The 20,505-nt window shown below is 41.2% G+C and overlaps 1 protein-coding gene and 1 long non-coding RNA gene across 5 annotated transcripts in view; one reads left to right on the plus strand and one right to left on the minus strand.

Annotated features, from left to right (window-relative positions):
• Positions 1–2,626: 2,626 nt before the first annotated feature.
• Positions 2,627–3,945, minus strand: LOC148360255 (uncharacterized). The gene is made up of 3 exons (XR_015851302.1): positions 3,892–3,945; positions 3,693–3,818; positions 2,627–2,939 (listed from the first exon to the last, which is right to left on the minus strand). It is a non-coding gene; the product is annotated as an uncharacterized LOC148360255 (long non-coding RNA).
• The window catches only part of LOC148360256 (transcription factor COE3-like), a 66,723-nt gene continuing 49,932 nt past the window's right edge, over positions 3,715–20,505 (plus strand). For 3 of the 4 annotated variants that reach the window (XM_088343793.1, XM_088343796.1, XM_088343795.1), the window contains exons 1-6: positions 3,715–3,840; positions 7,660–8,434; positions 16,764–16,920; positions 16,988–17,051; positions 17,426–17,481; positions 18,303–18,376. In XM_088343793.1, coding sequence (XP_088199919.1) covers positions 8,289–8,434; positions 16,764–16,920; positions 16,988–17,051; positions 17,426–17,481; positions 18,303–18,376 — 497 coding nt within the window. In that variant the 5' untranslated portion in view covers positions 3,715–3,840; positions 7,660–8,288. Of the gene's footprint in view, positions 3,841–7,414; positions 7,533–7,659; positions 8,435–16,763; positions 16,921–16,987; positions 17,052–17,425; positions 17,482–18,302; positions 18,377–20,505 lie in introns of all 4 variants that reach the window. The other variant, XM_088343794.1, reaches the window with a different exon arrangement.

A 20,505-nucleotide genomic window follows, 5' to 3' on the forward strand; every position in this document is an offset into this window, starting at 1 on the left:
ATAATGAGACCTGTACTAAGGAAACAACAATTTCCAGGGTTGGGTAGGGTTACTTTAACTGGATTACTTCCAATTACTTTTGGATTACTCCAATACCAAATATGTCTTTTATTAGCATATTTGGTATTGGAGTAATCCAAAAGTAATTGGAAGTAATCCAGTTAAAGTAACCCTACCCAACCCTAGGAAAAATGCACCAACTATCACTTCAATGTACATTATTAAAGTACTTGTGATTCGAGAAATGAGGAATCGTTTGATGTCAGCCGTCTTGCTGCAACCCTGTCATTCCAAAAACTAGAAAATGATTAAACCCATTGCAAAAACAGTTGCTGATTAATTTCGTGATCGATCAGAGGACACAGCTCTACTTGTAATCCTAATTACAGGCAGGGTTGGGTAGGGTTACTTTAACCGGATTACTTTCAGTTACTTTTGGATTACTCCAATACCAAATATGCTGATATAATATAATAAAATGACTAAATTTTGTGCAGGCTCGGGGAGTAACGGAATACATGGAACGGCAAAAAGCTGTTTGGATTTCTTTTCATTTTGTTCCTGTCGCATTTGATGTTCGTTTTGCCGGAGATCAAAGAGATCAAAGCCAGGAGAGAAAGCTTACCACGTGTTGTGAGTCCTCATTTTATTCATATTTAGTTTCTTTTGTCTTTTATTAGCATATTTGGTATTGGAGTCATCCAAAAGTCATTGAAAGTAATCCAGTTAAAGTAACCCTACCCAACCCTGCGAGTCTTTCTTCCCTCTCTCTTACTATTTATCTTTTTATATCTTGTTTTTCACGTACTATCTCTCTTTTTTTCTCTCTCTCCCTCCCTTTTTCTCTCACTCTCTATCTCTCTCTCTTCCATTCTCTCTGTCTCTTCTTTTTCTCTTTGTTCCTCTTTGTCTGTTTTTTTGTCTTTAACCTTCTTTTGCTCTCTCTTCCTATTTTCCTTTTCTTTCTCTCTTTTCTCTCTCTCTCTCTCTCTCTCTCTCTCTCACTCTCTCACTCTTGCTGTTCCCTTTTCTTTTCTCTCCTTCTCTCTTCTATTTCTCTTTCGATGTCATTCTTTCTAGTTCTTTCTCAGGGTTGGGTAGGGTTACTTTAACTGGATTACTTTCAATTACTTTTGGATTACTCCAATACCAAATATGCTGATAAAAGACAAAAGAAACTAAATATGAATAAAATGACTACATTTTGTGCAGGCTTGTGGAGTAACAGAATACATGGAACGGCAAAAATGATGTTGGCAAGCTGTTTTTGTTTGTCGCTTTTATGTTAGTTTTGCCTGAGATCAAAGCCAGGAGAGAAAGCTTACCACGTGTTGTGAGTCATCATTTGATTCATATGTAGTTTATTTTGTCTTTTAATAGCATATTTGGTATTGGAGTAATCCAAAAGTCATTGAAAGTAATCAAGTTAAAGTAACCCTACCCAACCCTGATTACAGGTACATCAAAAGAGGGACTGTGGGTATTATGGAGTGCCTCCTAGTGGTAAAAAAACCCAAGCTTTACTACATTCAGGGAAAAGATACAATTATTCATAGAATAATAAGCAAGAATACAAATGCATTTGAAAATATTTGTAGGTTGAGGAATTAGGATTTCCTTGACATAACCTGACCTTTATAATAATCTTCTGCCATCTTTCTTTGTTCCCTTTTTACTTGAACCCTTTTAATAATTTACTTTTCTTTTTCCGTTTTTTAAAAAAAAATCTTTTTAGATATCCTTCTTTTCCTATTGATCACTTCTCTTTTATTTACAAAAAAAGAGAGGCGAAATGTCGCGTTTTGGTCACTCCGAGTCCTTGTCATTTCTATTCTCCCGTCGGTCCTCCTGAAAGGTGTCAGGACCAGAACGGAAACAGGACCCAATTGCGTAACGTACCACAAGTTTTATTGAAAGAGAGAGGAATGGCTGCGCCCACGATCCGGTGCTCGCTGGACGCAGGAAGCAAGTCGCTCTCGTACTCGGATTGTGCTCCGAACACGGATGTGGATCTTCCGTAGCGAGCGATGGTGTCAGGGACGGAAAAACTGGTCGGTAGCCGGGACTGGGAGAGCCAGGCGTGGTCGAGGTCGGAAACGAGTCGTAAGCCAGAACGGGAGAGTAGACGTCGTCGGGGACAAAAAGAGGTCGTAAGCCGGGACGGTAGAGCAGACGTGGTCAGGATCAAAACAGGTCTTAGCCGGAGACAGACGGGAGCAAAAACGGGACAGGTAGAAGTCAGGGTCGAAAAAAAGCTTGCCTAGAATAAACTGAGGTTTGCAGACGGACTGAGAACAGGGGACGGACAGGACTGGGTTTGAATAGTGACAGGGAGCCAATATTAATATCCAACAGAGCTGTCATTTTACACCAGTCCAAATATACAACGTGAATAGACATTTTAATCGTATAACTGACCAATTTATCTTCCACTATTCTTGTTCATCAATCAACTAAAAAATGAATGTGAATAACAAGTGAAAAGAGAGAAAGAAAAAAAAAGAAAAAAGAACAAAAAGAAAGAAAGAGAATGAAAGAAAGAAAGACAAAGGAGAGAGATTAGAGAGAAAGAAAATGAGGTAAGAAGAAAATATGATTCGGGAAAGAGAGAGAAAGAAATTGAAGAAAGACGCACTGTGCGAAAAGTAAGTCAGAAAGAGAGATGGATAGAGAGGAAAAAGGGAAACAGAAAGAGAAACAGAGAAAAATAGAAAAGAGAGAAAATGGAAGAGAAACAGATAGAAAAGAGAAAAAAAGACAGATGACATGAAACAACTTTTTGCCACCACAATCAACCATTCTTCATTAACAATGAACTCGCAACGCCGTCGGGATCGACTTTCTGGTCACCGCAGCAGTTCTCGCGTCAGCCGCAAGAGGTCGACATCCCCTTTGATAAAGTCTTGCTCTGCTCCTGGAAGGAGACCGCCGACCCCTGTCTGGTTTTTAGAAGATGAAAAAAAAAACATTGAAAAAAAGGTGTAAAGATCACGGCCCGCGGAACAATTGTGGCGAGAAGCACGAGAGGAAAATGAACCACTGGTTTAATCGGATCCAAAACCAGGTGCCACTCCATTTCTTTCTCTCTTTCTTTAACTTTCTTTCTTTCTCTTTTTAATTGTCTCTGTGTGTGATTGGTGTGTGTCTTTCTCCCTCACTTTTTTCCGTTTCATGTTCTCTCTGTCTTTTTTCTCTTTTCTATCTGTTCTCTCTCCATTTTACTCTCTTCTTTTTTCTCCGTTTCTCTTTCCGTCTTTCTTTTTTCCTTGCTATCCCTCTCTCTTTCTGACTTACTTTCCCACAGTGCGTTTTTCTCTCTCCAATTTCTTTGTCTCTCTTCCCCAATCATATTTTCTCCTTACCTTATTTTCTTTCTCTCTAATCTCTCTCCTTTATTTTTCTTTCTTTCGTTCTCTTTCTTTCTTTCTTTGTTTCTCTCTATCTCTCTTCTATCCTCCTTTCTTTCTATTTCTCTCCCCTCTATACTCCTTTATTTCATTTTCTCTCTCTCCCCAATTCTCGAGTCCTCCTACTCCCGTGAGAATGTGGTTTTTTTCAACCAGGTGACCCCGGAACTAAAACAAGTTTTACACTCCGGGTGTAAATGATACCCCAAAAGTGCCCACCTCCTGTGTTTGGTTTGGTTTGGTTTGGTGAACCTCGTCTCTGCTCTTATTGCGAAGGAGACTCACGGAAGTAGCCGAAGCTAACCAGGCCGCGTGTTTCCGGTCAGCGACAAGTGCAGGTCAAGTTTACCAGCCGCCGCAGCTCCGATGGCGTCACACGAGGTCACGACTGCTTTTGGAACACTTTCCCTTCTGAAAAGAGGGACAATTCCGCGTGAGTCCAGTTTGGAGTCTTTCTTTATCAAAAAGTTATCGACTTTCTTACACTTCATTGCACTTTCTTGCTAGTTCCCGCCCGCGCGTGCGCACTTTCCCCTACGGTTAGTGATGCGTCGTTCGCGAACGTAAAAGCTCTTAGATTTTTGTCGCTCGCGAACGGAATGGTTCTATGAACCGGCTCTTGAAAGTGGATACCGGGAGCTGATGTGACGTTAGGGAACATTACGGCTCTTTGAGCTTTCTTTTGGAAAACAGGACCCTGCTCCATACTTACAGTGTTCTTGTTTGCCCGCGTCCCTGCGTCCTAGACGCATTATTTTTGCTGGGGACGCATTGTGTCAAATCAACGTGCGTTCCCAGGACGCAACTTGTTTGACACGAAATTGTCATTATCATTTTTTAACAAAGATTTACCGCACTCCAAACTTTTTGTGAGGCACATCCGCTATTGTTGTTTTGGTCTCGCGGTTCGAATTTTCGTCTGCACGCCGATCTCCAGTTCGAGTTGTGTAGTGAAAGTGCGTCTCTTTTTAGAGAACCGGCTTTTTTGGCTCAACTCATTAAAGAGCCGGCTCTCAAACGGCTCACTTGATTTGATGCATTATATTACGAATGATTATGTTGTATAAAGAAGTTTAAAAGGAGAAAATGAAAAAAGACAGGTTTGTGGTGATCCCTTTTAATCAGTATATTACCAACGATAATTGAATGCAGAAAATGAATTCATAATTTGAAAGAGAAAATATATTATTCTACTTAATTCTATTTGCATGTATTTTTTCCTTCTACAGCAGGGGTGTCAAACTCATTTTAACTCGAGGGCCACACGATAGAACAAACATTCTCTTGGGGGCCGGACTAGTCGATTAGAGGGACAGAAAAAGAGAGAGAAAGAAATAAGAGAAAGAGAGGGAGCGAAAAAGAAAATGGGTGGGACAAAGAAAAAGAGAGGGAGAGGGGAAAAAGAGAGAGTGAGAATGTGAGAAACAAGAGATAAAAAGAAATATTGAGAGGGGGGGAGAGAGAGGGGTAAAGAAATCCAAAGAAATATAGAAAGAGAGGAGAGAAAATAGAAAGAGAGGAGAGAAAGAAGGGGAGAAAAAGAAAAGGGAAAAACAAGAGAGGGAGAAGGAGAGAAAAGGAAAAACGGAAGAGAGAGCAAAGTAAGGTAAAAAGACAGAGAGAAAGAGACGGAGAATGAAAGAGAGAGAGATAGAAAGTGAGAGGAAAGAGGAGCGAGAGTGAGTGAGAGAAAGAAATACAAGTACAGTGTCTTTATGAGAGGCACCTGGCTTTGGCAACATCACGTGAACATATTTCAACTTGCAGCTCATTTTTCTCTTGCGCTTCCCTCAGCGTTGCCTCGCGGGCCGGATTCAATCCCTTACCGGGCCTGATCCGGCCCGCGGGCCGCCTGTTTGACACCCGTGTTCTACAGTGAACGTCCAAGCAACTTCATTTTTGTACTTTTTTTCTATAATAAACCTCATTCATGTCGAGCAACTCAGTGTCTCACAACAAAATGTCCGTTAACAATATATATGATATAAGGAAACACATGTACACTATAACATGTTAAACTACATAAAATAAACATGTTTGAAAAAAAAAAGATTTTTTTGTATTTTGTTAGGGAAAATACGACAGTTTGTAAGGGCATGGAGCACACCAAATTTTGGGGACCCATAGATCTCTGTTGGGACCCATAGATTTTTGAGCATGCGAGTCCCCGGGACCCATCACTTTTCAGAGGGAAAATGAACACTGATACTTATGAGGACCCAGCTCCCCACCTATGAGGAGCCTGCTCCCTTCAACAACCCGATGGGTTGCTCACTAAAAACACATCACTATAACCAAGGCAGCTGGCCCTTGGACAGGGGTGTCAAACTCATTTTGACTCGGGGGCCACACCACAGAACAAACATTCTCTCAGGGGCCGGACTAATGGGGAAGGAAGAATGAAATGGAGAGATGGACAGAAAGAAAGAAAGAGAGAAGGAAATGGAGAAAGAAAGAAAGAAAGAAAAAGAAAGAATGAAAGACTAATAGATTGAGGAGAAAGAAAAGAGAGAACGAAATAAGAGAAAAAGAGGGAGAGAAAAAGAGAGAGGGTGGGACAAATAAAAAAGAGAAAGGGAGAAAGAAAAGAGAGAGAGGTAAAAAAAGAGAGAGATAATATGAGAAACAAAAGAGAAAAAAGAAATTGTGAAAGAGGGGGGAAAGAGAGAGAAAAAGAAATCCAAATAGAAAGAGAGAAGGGGAGAAAGAGGGAGATGCAAGAGAGAGAGAAAAAATCAGAAAAGGAAATAAAAGGAAAAGAGAGCCAAAGTAAGTAAAAAGACAGAGAAGAAGAGGAACAAAGAAAAATAGAGAGACAGAGCGAGTGAAAGAGAGAGAGATAGGTGAGAGAAGAAGGGAGGATGAGAGAGAGAGTGAAAGAGAGAGAAAGAAAGAAAGAAAAAGAAAGAATGAAAGACTAATAGATTGAGGAGAAAGAAAAGAGAGAACGAAATAAGAGAAAAAGAGGGAGAGAAAAAGAGAGAGGGTGGGACAAATAAAAAAGAGAAAGGGAGAAAGAAAGAGAGAGAGGTAAAAAAAGAGAGAGATAATATGAGAAACAAAAGAGAAAAAAGAAATTGTGAAAGAGGGGGGAAAGAGAGAGAAAAAGAAATCCAAATAGAAAGAGAGAAGGGGAGAAAGAGGGAGATGCAAGAGAGAGAGAAAAAAACAGAAAAGGAAATAAAAGGAAAAGAGAGCCAAAGAAAGTAAAAAGACAGAGAAAAAGAGAAGAAGAGGAACAAAGAAAAATAGAGAGACAGAGCGAGTGAAAGAGAGAGAGATAGGTGAGAGAAGAAGGGAGGATGAGAGAGAGAGTGAAAGAGAGAGAAAGAAAGAAATACAAGTACAGCGTTTGTAAGAGGCACCTGGCTTTGGCAACATCAAGAGGACATATTTCAACCTGCAGCTCGTTTTTCTCTTGCGCTTCCCTCAGCTTTGTCTCGCGGGCCAGATTCAATCCCTTAGCGGGCCTTATCCGGCCCGCGGGCCGGCAGTTTGACACCTGTGCCCTTGGATATAGTCATATGTCGTTCGCGAACATAACGGCTCAATCGCCCGGCTCTTTGAAGCGAATGAGGGAGAGCCAGCTCCCTCCAATATAGTGGTGTGTTGTTTATTGAACATAAATCTCACATTGTTTGTTTGCTGTTATTGGTGTCAATAAATTTGTTCAAACCGAAAAAAAACAAAAACGCTTTGTTTGGCTAATGTTGGCAATGAATGAATATAAAGCACCAACCAAAATCTGAGGAGGTGTTTGGGACCTGAAGGAGCAGGCTCTTGAGATTCAGCTGAAACTGCCAGTTCTCGAAATAGGGATGAATTCCCATCACTCATCGTGACGATTGTATTGTATATTTTTTACATCATTCGTTTTTTTTGTACTTAAAGGTGAAAGTGAAATATTTTCTCTCTTAAGTGCGTGTTAACAATGCCAAACTGAGTTCAAAGAGCCTTTATGCTTCATTTTCCACTGTTCCTATTTGCTTCTATCATACTTTTATCAGGGCGGAACAAACGGCCAAAAGGATGGAAAGGAAGAGTTTATTCGAGCGTGCCCAAGAAATAAAGGCAAAACATGTGTTTTCAAATGCCGCACCCCACCTTTAATCTTACCCGTTATTGGTAATGTACTGATAAAAACACCAAAAGAAATCTGTTTGTGGGCTAAAAGGGAGCTAAGCTGAAAGAGACGCTTCTCTCAAAACAGCTTCATTTTCCATTACGACTTGCAGCGTGTCATTTTTTGCAGCGCGTGCTAAAGGTGGAGCCGGCTGGCGGCGACGTCCAATAGGAGGCTGAGATGCGCCTGTATGGCGATGAGGCCCCTCCCCCTCCCGTCCCGCGGGAGATCCGATTGTCGGTGTGGGAAAACGAGGAAGAAGAAAAAGAAGAAGGATCCTCGCTGAGGTGAGGACGGGGAGTGGGGGGGTGCAGCTGGCCCGCCCCCTCCTTTCGGCTCCTCCCCCTCCTCCTGGCGTGGCGAACCCCTCTTTTGAAGGCGAGTGTTGTTTTATCAAAGCCGGCCGGTTCGGTCGCACTTTTGCTGCCGGTCGCCTTCATCCCGGATCCGCCGTCCCGTCTGGTGGTGGCCCCCACCCTTTTGGCCCCCTGACATCCACCCCGATCGCAGCTCTTCCCCCCTCACGTCCCCCGAGGGTTGCTCGCCGCCGTCCAGCACCCGCCCACTTCCGCCACCAAGTTGGCGAGCGTCGAAGCTCTTTGAGATTTCCCTCGGCGTTCCGGAGGGATCCCGCCTTCCGGTCCGCGGATCGGGTCCCGCAGGCTCGCCCCCGCCCTCGCCCCCAGCCCGGTCCTCGCCGGCGCCGGTCCAGGTGCGTGACGGATCCCCCGGGGTCCCCCTGGTGCGGGTGGGCCGCCATGTTCTCCGTCCAGGACGGGCTCCCGTTGCGGGGGGGTCTGACCATGAAGGAGGAACCCCTCCCGGCGGGAATGACCCCCGTAAGATCCTGGATGGCCACCGCCGGGATCCTGCACGCCGACGCCGCTGCCGCCGCCACGCACGGGTATGATACACCCACCACAAAGACGCACGGATTCGGTTCAATTCTATTTCATTTTCTTCTATTATAATATGCTGTATTCTATTATATTTGTTTTCCATTGCTATAGTCGTTTTATGTTTATTTCTTTGTTTCGTAGTATTCCAAAAGTGAAAAAGGTCGAATAAACAAGTTAAATGAACAAAGTAACAAACAACAAATGTAAGTCTTTTATGCACTGAAGACCAATTGAAGGTCTAAGTTTACCGGGTGTTTTTTCACAGTCCTCATAAATAAAATTAGAAAAACAAAATAATGTTTGAATTCTAATCATTTGAATTGTCATTGATTAAAACGTAGTGAACCTTCTCAACGATGAGATTAGACGTGACTCTCCAGGATAAACATGTAATAGACTAAAAATTGAAAACAATAGAAAAAAATGCCAGGATAGACAGAAAAAATATTTACAAGACTAATTGTGCTGCACGGTTTTTAATGCGATAATGCCAATTTCACATAAATGTCGTAGGATAAATCAAACTCAAAATGGAAGGTTCAGCTGCGAAATGGGGCGGCATTAGCTCAGGAGGTCGAGCGCTCGCCTTGGGATCAAGAGATCGCAGGTTCGATTCCCGGATCCTCCGTGTCATATGTCCTTGGGCAAGACACTGAATCCCTGATGCCCCCGATAAGCAAGTAGGCGCCTTGCATGACTCCCTACTGGTGTGTGAGTGTGTGTGTGAATGGGGAAGTGTAAAGCGCATTGTAAAGCACTCTGGGAGGTCTTCATTGACTTGAAAAGCGCTATAGAAATGCAGACTATTTCATTGAGCTCGTTGATTTCTTCTATGACGTTTTGTTTTATGTTATTGTATTCTACTTTAACTTTATTTTATTCTGATTCTTTTTATCTTCTCAATTTCTTGAAGTTTATAAACGCAAAAAAATCAGATAAAAATAGGACACAAATAAAACTACAGGAACACTACTTGTAGGCAACCGGATGAGACAATGCGGCCGGAACGCATTGTAAAGATTTGGAAGTCAAAACGATGGACGAAGACGCGCTCGGAAATCCAAAGTGCATTTTTTGTGACCGAATGGAAAAAAGCGCATCAGGACACCAGTGCCGTTTCCCGAATCGGGGGCTATTTATCCAGCTTGGTGCATCCCGGATCTTCTCGCTCACGTTCGCAAAATCGCCAAAGAGTCGCCGGGCAAAAGACTCCCTGGGGGATTTTTTTCTCTTCCCGAATCGGGGAAAAATCCCGACGGGCAGCGTTCCCTCTAAGCTGCACATTCTCAGCGCACAAGAAAATCGAGCCAGCGCACAAAAACGAGGGCTCAAAATTATTAATTAAGAAGCGACTTAAATCAAAGTTACAGTGCATGAAGGTAAAAATACACGGGTCCCTCTGACGTTGTGTCCTAAATGCGGTATTTTGAAGTCGAGTCGAAGTCGAACGAAGTTGAGTAAAGTTGGTAGAGTTTGTCGAGAACCGGCTTCTTCGGCTCGGCTCACTAAAAGGGACCGGCTCTTTCGCGTCCTAAACGGCTCTTCAGGTTGTTTTTCTTCTTTAATCCCAACATGACCAAATATTATGTAAAATTATGCACAAAATGACTTAAAGGAAGGGGGGAATAGAACAAAAAAGAAAAAAAATACCAAAATGAAAAAGTAGTGAAAAGCTGAGAAAAAAAGAAACAGAAGGAAGAGAAAAAAAGAAGGAAATATTTAGAGAAAAGCCAGTAAAAAAGAAAAAAAAATGTAGGAAAAAAGTAACAGCTCGGAAAAAATAAACACAATGAGATTTTTTTAAAGGAATTTAAAAAAAAAGTAGAAAAAAAACACGGAAAAAAGAAGAAAATGTTGCATTCAAATAATTTCCAATGATATCAAGTGAATTTTGTTGCCAACATTGCACTTCCACTAAAAAATGTGATTAAGTACAGTTCTGAATCTTACAACCGACTCAATAAGCCCCCAAAAATGTTAATATTATGCGACAAAATATATCAGGAAATAAAAAGAAATGGATATCTTGTGAAAGAATTGTAAAAACAACGTACATGAGTCAATTCATCCGAAAGAGAAAAATAATTTTGCATTGCCGGAAACTCAGCAAAATGTAACTTGATGTCAAGTTTTGGACATGTTTGATCATGAATTATCTTGCCACACTTGGGATTATGGTTGCTCACTGTTGTTTCAAGCGTCGCTCACCGACTTTGTGTGAACGCTCAAGACCCGTGGAAAATTACAGGGAACATTTTCGACGGGGGAGGAAATCCAAAGTCGTTTGCGAGAGTGGCCTCGGCGTTCTATGGATGATTGGGATGCGGCGAAGAAAACCAGTGCTGTTTATTGGAAACACATCGAATATCCCCTTTATATTTAAAAATCGACACACACTGGCTGTAATGGGGGGGGGGGGAGAAAAATGGGCTTTAAGAAATCCATCTGCAAAATTCCTTTTGAGGGGGAATCCTACTACTATTTCTTTCATACTCTTCATAATTCCAAAAAGTATCCATAGAATAATAATAATAGACAGTCCTTGGATTCTGATGGCGTTTTAACGGAAACCTTTCCGATCCGTTTCAATTTAAAAGGGCCAACGCGCCGAAGATTCCGTTAAAATTCTTTTCGGATTCCTCCGTTGGGAAATCCGTCGCCGTTTCGGTCATCGGATGGTTCTCCACGATCGAGGAGCTCTCCTCATATTCTTCTTGATCTTGGTTTTCTAATACATCTTTCTCCAGGAGTTCTTCTGATTTTTTCTCATTTTTTATCCTCTAAATCCGTGTTTTTCAAGCCTTTTTGAAGCAAAGTACACTTTTATTGATAAAAAAGTTCCGAGGCACACCGTCCGTCGAAAATGTTTGAAAATAAAGTGATGTCAAATATTTCACTGTACTACCTCATAATCACATAATTAGTATATAAAAAGAAGAAAATAATACCTAAATAAAGCACATCATTCCTTTTTGATTTATGTTTTTATTTTTTACAGTTCAATCTTAAGTTATTAAATGTACTGTGCTACCTCAAGCAGATCATTTAATATATAAAAATCTACTGCCACCTACTGATATGGATGAGTATTACAGGTCCATGTCTGAAGATAGGAAAAAAACTAAATATATTTTTGGGGGAAAGATAAACAGTGTTCATTTTAGCTCTGAAAAGTGATGGGTCCCGGGGACTCGCATGCTCAAAAATCTATGGGTCCCAACAGGGTTCTGTGGGTCCCCCAAATTTTAGTGTGTTCCATGCCCGTCGTATTTTTCCCTTACAAAATACACAAAACTTTTTTTTTTAAAGATGTTTATTTATGTAGTTAAACATGTTATATTGTACATGTGTTTCCTTATATCATATATATTGTTAATGAACATTTTGTTGTGAGATCCTGAGTTGCTCGACATGAATGAGGTTTATTATAAAAAAAGTTCAAAAATGAAGTCGCTTGGACGTTCACTGTAGAAGGAAAAAATACATGCAAATAAAATGAAGTAGAATAATACATTTTCTTATTCAAATTATGAATTCATTTTCTGCATTCAATTATCGTTGGTAATATACTGATTAAAAGGGATCACCACAAAGCTGTCTTTTTTCATTTTCTCCTTTTAAACTTCTTTATACAACATCATCATTCGTAATATAATGCATCAAAGCAAGTGAGCCGTTTGATAACCGGCTCTCTTTAATGAGTTGAGCCGAAAAAGCCGGTTCTCTAAAAAGAGACGGACTTCCTTTCACTACATCAAACCGCTCGCTTCGTTTGCAACGGAAAAAAAACCCGATACCGAGATAGAGACTTCCGCGGCGAACTCGTTTGACTTGATTGATATGTTTCGTGATAGTCGGTGTATACCGGACGGTACCCTTTATTGACAATTTGCGTTTTTTTTTTGCGTTTGAGAGCCGGCTCTTTAATGAGATGAGCCGAAGAAGCCGGTTCTCTAAAAAGAGACGGACTTTCACTACGCAACTCGAACTGGAGATCGGCGTGCGGACGAAAACTCGAGCCGCGAGACCAAAACAACAATGGCGGATCTGCCTGACGGAAAGTTTGGAGTGCGGTAAATCTTTGTTAAAAAATGATAATGACAATTTCGAGTCAAAAAAGTTGCACGTTGATTGGACACGATGCGTCCCCAGCAAAAATAATGCGTCTAGGACGCAGGGACGCGGGCAAACGAGAACACTGGATAAAATTGGGCGAATTCCAACGGCACACTCGTGTGCCCCGGCACACTGGTTGAAAAACACTGCTCTAAATGATAATAGTTGATATCTAGCTCACCAAATACGCTAATTCTTGGTAGATAATTCTTCCTCTTCATCGACAGCAACCCTTCAAAATAAAAGTAGCGTGCGCCATTTGGAAAGAAACGTGAAACGGGTGTCGTGGCACTTTATTCCAAAACAATCGCGACGCCTTTTCGATGCTACGTGTTAAAGATATTTTCACTTCATTTCCTTTTACTTCGAGGGTTCCTACGGGTGCTTGAAACCCTGGAAAGGGCTTGAAATTGAATGTGGCGTGTGCTGCCATTTGGAGTGCTTGTAAATGCTCAAAATTGTTGCCGTGTTGCGCAATGAGTCTGCGCTAACATGATAACGACCTTGCTCTCCGGTGGCTTCGCGTTGTTGTCGTATTTTTTCTGCTGTCCCATGAAGCGTCATCGCCCCCTATGGGACACAGGTGTGCGCTACACTTAAACAGGACACTACAAAATTGTATTATTAATACGTGTATTATTTCAAGGATTACTTATCAATGACGGACATTTCTGATGGGCCATCATATGAAGGTAGCGTTTCCCAGTGGTAAATTATAATGGGAACAACTTCCTGCAACTGAAAATGGAAGCTACACGTTACTGTAGTATTTTTGTAGATGTATTTTGGTCGTTTTCCCTGTATTTCTGCAGTAGTATTTTCTTAGTGTCTCTGTAAGATTTTCTGTAGTATTTTTTTCAGTATTTCGGAATGAGTATTTCTGTCTTATTATATTAGTAGTTTTGTAGTATTATTGCATTTCTATATTTGGAGTAGTATTTTCATAGACGTATTCAGGGTTGGGTAGGGTTACTTTAACTGGATTACTTTCAATGACTTTTGGATGACTCCAATACCAAATATGCTAATAAAAGACAAAAGACACTAAATATGAATACATTTTTGTGCAGGCTTGGGGATTAACGGAATACATGGAACAGCAAAAATGATTTTTGAAAGCTGTTTGGATTTATTTTCATTTTGTTTCTGTTGCATTTGGTGTTAGTTTTGCCGGAGATCAAAGCCAGGAGAGAAAGCTTACAACGTGTTGTGAGTCATCGTTTGATTCATATTTAGTTTCTTTTGTCTTTTATTAGCATATTTGGTATTGGAGTCATCCAAAAGTAATTGAAAGTAATCCAGTTAAAGTAACCCTACCCAACCCTGGACATAGTACATACAGACAAACCGCTTATCACAGAAACATCGCGTTCAGTCTGAAACAAGATACAGGGACAATATAAAACCCGGAGTAGCTCACCGAAGTCGTTTTGTTCATAATAATGTGCAGCCAATGTCCTCTTATATCCGTGAGGGTAGTAAATCCAGGAGAATAAAATATTTACAAATACAGAATAGAAAAAAATGCTTTCTCTATGCCGTCAACCTCGTGCTATACACATTCATCTTTTTCGGCAAATTGCAGGCTTTGTTTTGCCGTTTAAGCCAATGCCAGCCTGTAAATGATAAAAAGGATCCTCCCCTTGACCTCCGAATAACTTTAGCCAATAGTGATTCATTCAAATGATGATTGACACATTGGTTAGCCAATGAAACGCCGGTAAATAAATCCCAGCATACACCGCGGACTACTTGGCGTTCGGGGGAAAATCGAGTCGGCGGCTGCAAGTTAGTTGGAAAACTTTGCGATTTAATATTGATCCATAAATAAGGCGCACTGTATTATAAGGCGCACGGTCAGCTTTTGAAAAAAATAAAGGCTTTTAGGTGCGCCTTATAGTGCGGAAAATACGGTAAATGCACTCTGCTTGGAAGCACTTCATTTCATTCAAATGAGTCCAGTTTTCTGCTTTTCTGCAAACAGTGAACTGTACTTTCCTTTTTAGGTCCTTGAACGGTTATTGAGCGGACTTCACTCGAATTTGTTTCTGTACCGTCAAATTTGAAGAATCATTTTTGGCGTTTGATTCCGGACACGATCGTCTTGTTGGCTTCAGATGCTATTTTTTTTGTTATCACATCAACATTTTTGGAAAACCCAAAATGTGGCTGGAAAACAAAGGATACAAGTATCGTACCAAAAACTTTTGGGAAATGAAATGAAGTGATCTGCATTTATATAGCGCTTTTCAAGTCAAGTCATTTCCCAATAGCGGCCTTGCAGCCATGTAAGGCGCTAACTTTCTTATTGAGGGTATTAGGGGTTCAGTGTCTTACCCAAGGACACTTCGTCATGTAACACGGGGGAGCCGGTATTCGAACTGCGATCTCTTGATCCCAAGACGAGCGCTCTACCTCCTGAGCCACTGCCCCCAAATAGTCTTTATTTTGTTGTGTAGTTTGCTGTTATTTCATTCTTCATTTATACATTTTTTTATTTCACTTTAATTTAGTTGTGTCACAACAAAATGTTATCTAATTGAGGGGGCGGGTCATACCGGCCGAGCTTCTCACCGATTGGTCGATTGGTGTCGTAGCGGATTCTTTCATCATTAATCGACCGACGGGTGATGACCAATGTTCCCTGTAATTTTCCAGGGGTCTGAGCGTTCACACAAAGTCGGTGAGCAACGCTTGAAACAACAGTGAGCAACAGCAATCCCAAGTGTGGCAACTAAGTCATTATCAAACATGCCCAAAACTTATATTTTGCTGAGTTTCCGGCAATGCAAAATGATTTTTCTCTTTTGAATGAATTGACTCATGTACTATTGCAAAGGTTGGACGGCCTACAAACGTCTTTTGTTCTTACAATTCTTTCACAAGATATCCATTTCTTTTTATTTCCAGATATATTTTGTGGCATAATATTAACATTTTTGGGGGCTTATTGAGTCGGTTGTAAGATACAGAACTGTACTTAATCACATTTTTTAATGGAAGTACAATGTTGGCAACAAGATTCACTTGATATCATTGGAAATTATTTGAATGCAACACAAACTTTTTCTTCTTTTTTCCGTGTTTTTTTCTACTTTTTTTTAAATTCGTTTAAAAAAATCTCATTGTGTTTATTTTTTCCGTTTTGTTACTTTTTTCTTTTTGTTCTCTATTTACTTTTTTCCTACGTTTCTTTCTTTTCTTTTTTTCTGGCTTTTTTCTACAATTTTTCCTTCTTTTTTCTCTCTTTCTTTTGTTTCTTTTTTTCTCAGCTTTTCACTACTTTTTCATTTTGGTATTTTTTTCTTTTTTGTCGTATTTCCCCCCTTCCTTTAAGACATTTTGTGCATCATTTTACATAATATTTGGTCATGTTGGGATTAAAGAAGCAAAAACAACCGGAAGAGCTGTTTAGGACCCGAAAGAGCATGTTCCTTTTAGTGAGCCGAGCCGAAGAAGCCGGTTCCCCGACAAACTCTACTAACTTTACTCAGCCTTGTTCTCCTTCGACTCGACTTCAAAATACCGCATTTAGGACACAACGTCAGGGGAACCCGTGTATTTTTACCTTCATGCACTGTAACTTTGACTTAAGTCGCTTCTTAATTAATAATTTTGAGCCCTCATTTTTGTGCGCTGGCTAGATTTTTCTCGTGACAAAAGGCGCTACCGAATTGATGACAAAGAACCATAGAACGACCAAAAAATGCAAGCTAGCTGAATTTTCTTTTTTTACTCTTGATGAATCAGATAAATACGTGAGAAAAATTAGCAAGTCAAGAAAAATGTAGTTCGTATTTTGAACGTTAGAAACACTGAGGACAAGATTTCGAAAACAAACCAAAAAATGACCCTCTGAAACGGGCCAAAAACAGAAAACGACCCGAAAACCAACCCAAAAATGAAGCAAAAACGAATAAAAAATGCAATAAAGCTAGCTTTCTCCAAAGTTTCGGTTGAGTGAATTTGATACGCGCTAGAAATGGCAAGTAAAGGAAAAACGTAGCTAGTTTTTTCAATGTCCTGGACATCAGGGACAAGTCCGAAAACCGACTACCCAAAGACAGACCTGAATACAGAGCGAAAAATGTCCCCAAAAACAACCCTAACCCCAAAAACTTGAATCAATCCCAACGCACCGTTGGAATCTGCCATTTAGCAGCGATACGGCGGGGGACGACCGTCGATCTGAGTTTGAGGTGCGTTTGTTTTGCGCAGCGGCGTGGGCCTGTCCCGGGCCCACTTCGAGAAGCAGCCTCCGTCCAACCTGAGGAAATCCAACTTCTTCCACTTTGTTTTGGCGCTTTACGACCGTCAGGGGCAACCGGTGGAGATCGAGAGGACGTCCTACCTGGACTTTGTGGAGAAGGACAAGGTGCGTTCGCTGGCGCCTTTCCTCCTTTTTTCCGCACGTCTCAGAGCCCCTCGCTTTTGTCGCGCAGGAGTACGACGGCGAGAAGACCAACAACGGCATCCATTACCGCTTGCAGCTGCTTTACAGTAACGGTGAGTAAGTGGGGGGATGAGAGTGAGCGTCTTTTACTTGATTTATTTTCTCGCATGAGCACCAAAAGAGGAAGTTGCCAGGTGACAGCTCACATTCAGTATTTTCAGAATGGACGAACCAACGATTTTCTTTCATTTCATTCTCTCTATGGAAAGATTAAAATTTTGGACGGATAGGAAAACTGACAGACTGTTCTATAATGTAAAAAAGTGCATAAACATATTAAAGGGTGGACGTGTTGATTTTCTTTCTCCGGCATTGGCTCGTCGCCACGCACAGGGGTGGGGGTGTGATTGGGCTCTTTCCTCCGTGCCGGTCAGGCGTGTTGAGATTTTGCTTGTAATACATATGTTTTTTTCGTGTTTCATGTCAGGCATGAGGACAGAGCAGGACCTCTACGTGCGCCTCATCGACTCCATGACCAAGCAGGTCGGGTGACGTCGCCTATGATCAGGGCTCTTTTTTTTCTCTCTCTCTCTTTTTCTCTTTCTCTCCCTCTCTTTCTCTCTCTCTTTCTTTTTTCCCTCTCTCTCTTTCTCTCTCTTTTGTTTCTTACTCTCTCTCTTCTCTCTCTCTGTCTCTCTCTCTCTCTTTTTTTTCTTACTCTCTCTTTTCTCTCTCTCTGTCTCTCTCTCTCTCTTTTTTTTTCTTACACTCTTAGTTTTTCTCTCTTTTTTTTCTTACTCTTTTTTCTCTCTCTCTTTCTCTCTCTCTTTTTCTCTTTTTTTCTTACTCTTTTTTTTCTCTGTCTCTCTTTTTTTTCTTACTCTCTGTTTTTCTCTCTTTTTTTTCTTACTCTCTCTTTTTCTCTCTCTCTGTCTCTATCTCTCTCTCTTTTCATACTCTCTTTTTTTCTCTATCTCTCTCTCTTTTCATACTCTCTTTTTTTCTCTATCTCTCTTTCTCTCTATTTTTTTCTTACTATCTCTTTTTTTATTCTCTCTCTATCTCTTTTTTTTCTTACTCTCTTTTTTTTCTCTCTCTCTCTCCCTCTCTCTCTTTTTATTACTCTCTCTCTCTCTCTCTCTCTTTTTATTACTCTCTTTTTTCTCTCTCTCTCTCTTTTTTGTTCTCTCTCTCTCGTTTTTATCTGTTTTCTCACCTCTCTATCACTTTCTCTCTCTTTCTATTTACACTCTTTTTGGCCCTCTCCTTTTCTCCCATCCTTCTCTCTTTCTCTCTCCCACGCCGCCTCTTTCTCTCCCTGTATCACGCCCGCTCTGGCTAACGTCGGCCCCGCTGTCCCGCAGGCCGTCTTGTACGAGGGCCAAGACAAGAACCCCGAAATGTGCCGCGTTCTGCTCACCCACGAGATCATGTGCAGGTGGGAACCCCGGACCTCCTCCCCCGTCCTTTCCGATCCACACCTTTGCCGTCTTTCTCGAACGCTCGTTTAGCGCTCGGGCGTGATGCCCTTTCGCCCCGACTCGCTAAAAATCGATACGACCGGTAATCACAAAATCAATTCGTCATTTGAAAAGCACAAAATCACTCGTTTTCTTGACCCTATAGTGAACTTTGAACTTTTTTTTGTACTCGGCAATTATAAAGTCAAGCGACACAAAATCCCCGACACCACTAAATGTTATACTTTTCAGTGCAATAACAATTAAACGATGACATACAAAAATATTTGTCATCTATTAAAAAGCTAAAAGAGAAACGCGGAAAAAACACAAAATATGAATGTACCGTATTTTCCGCACTATAAGGCGCACCGGGTTATAGGGCGCACCCCGAAAAAATAGTTTTTGGTGCTATTTTTGACATACATAAGACGCACCGGATTATAAGGCGCTACAATGGGAACGTGGACAAAACAGTCAGATGGTTCAGTCCAACTTCTTACCCCCTTAACATTCCCAAAGCTTGCAAAGACGCAAATACGTGTCGAGAACACGTGCGGATGCGGTGTCCGTACGATGTCACTCAAATGCATCGTTCCAAACATCATTCGGAAAGATAAAGTCTTGGGATTCAAGAAATGATAACCATTCCTTAGTATCTATTTTCTTTTTCGCTCGCAACTTTACTGTGCATATGACAATAAACCCTTGGAATTGAGTTTAATTTAAAAATAGACAATCCATTCCATCCATTATCTGCACCGCTTATCACAGAAACATCGAGTTCAGTCTGAAACAAGATACAGGGACAATATAAAACCCGGAGTAGCTCACTGAAGTCGTTGTGTTCATAATAATGTGCAGCCAATGTCCTCTTATATCCGTGAGGGTAGTAAATCCAGGAGAATAAAATATTTACAAATACAGAATAGTAAAAAAATGCTTTCTGTATGCCGTCAGCCACGTGCTATACACATTCATCTTTTTCGGCCAATTGCAGGCTTTGTTTTGCCGCTTTAGCCAATGCCAGCCTCTAAATGATAAAAAGGATCCGCCCCTTGACCTCCGAATAACTTTAGCCAATAGTGATCCGTTCAAATGATGATTGACACATTGGTCAGCCAATGAAACGCCGGTAAATAAATCCCAGCATACACCGCGGACTACTTGGCGTTCGGGGGAAAATCTAGTCGGCGGCTGCAAGTTAGTTGCAAGACTTTGCGACTTAATATTGATCCATATATAAGGCGCACTGTATTATAAGGCGCATGGTCAGCTTTTGAAAAAAAATAAAGGCTTTTAGGTGCGCCTTATAGTGCGGAAAATATATACAAAAAAATAAATGATCAAATGGAGTTGCGGGCTTGGTATGTTCTCTTTTGGGGACAACCGTCGCCTTGGCAACGGCAAAAGTGTCCAAAGGACTCCCGTCGAGTCAAGTCCCGTTTATTTGTTTGGGCGGTCTCAAAGGGCTGCGCCGACTATGTTCCCAAACTTACACGGGGGCAAGGAAGAACTGAAAAAAAACCTTGAGAAGGGGCTAAGCCCACTCCCGGGATGACCAGGGCCCGAACGGAGAATGCTCACGAACCCGCGGATTTCTTCTTGGCTCTGGGAATCACGGGTAGACCGGTCGGTGCGGGTCCACTCAAATCGGAGTCATGTGATGGAACTTTTTTGTCCTCGCTACGGCATTTTGTACCAAACTTTTGATCCTAGATATTGGGAAACTCCTCAATGCACTTAAAAACGCTGTATACGTATAAAATAAACGATTACTTTTGAAAGGATTCATTATACGGCGATTTCCTTTTAGAGTTTCGTTTTGGACTTTGTTTTAACATCTCTGCAGTAAAACTATTTTTCTATCTTACTGCAGAAATATGAGCATAATTGTAATTAAATGTCTTCTCCAGTAGATATTTTTCATTTTAGATAGATAGATACTTTATTCATCCCCGTAGGGAAATTCACTGCCAGCAGTCTCCTTTGTTGTTTATGAACAGATTGACAGGATGCCCTCGGGGTGCTGTGTTGTAGTTTAGCAACAGCGGAGTGGATGACGTCACACGCTAGGCCAAAAGTTCGATGTCCCTGCAGAATATGG

Source organism: Urocampus carinirostris, chromosome 9 (assembly GCF_059441175.1).
Source record: "Urocampus carinirostris isolate Australia breed hairy pipefish chromosome 9, RoL_Ucar_1.0, whole genome shotgun sequence".
NCBI classification, from domain to species: domain Eukaryota; kingdom Metazoa; phylum Chordata; class Actinopteri; order Syngnathiformes; family Syngnathidae; genus Urocampus; species Urocampus carinirostris.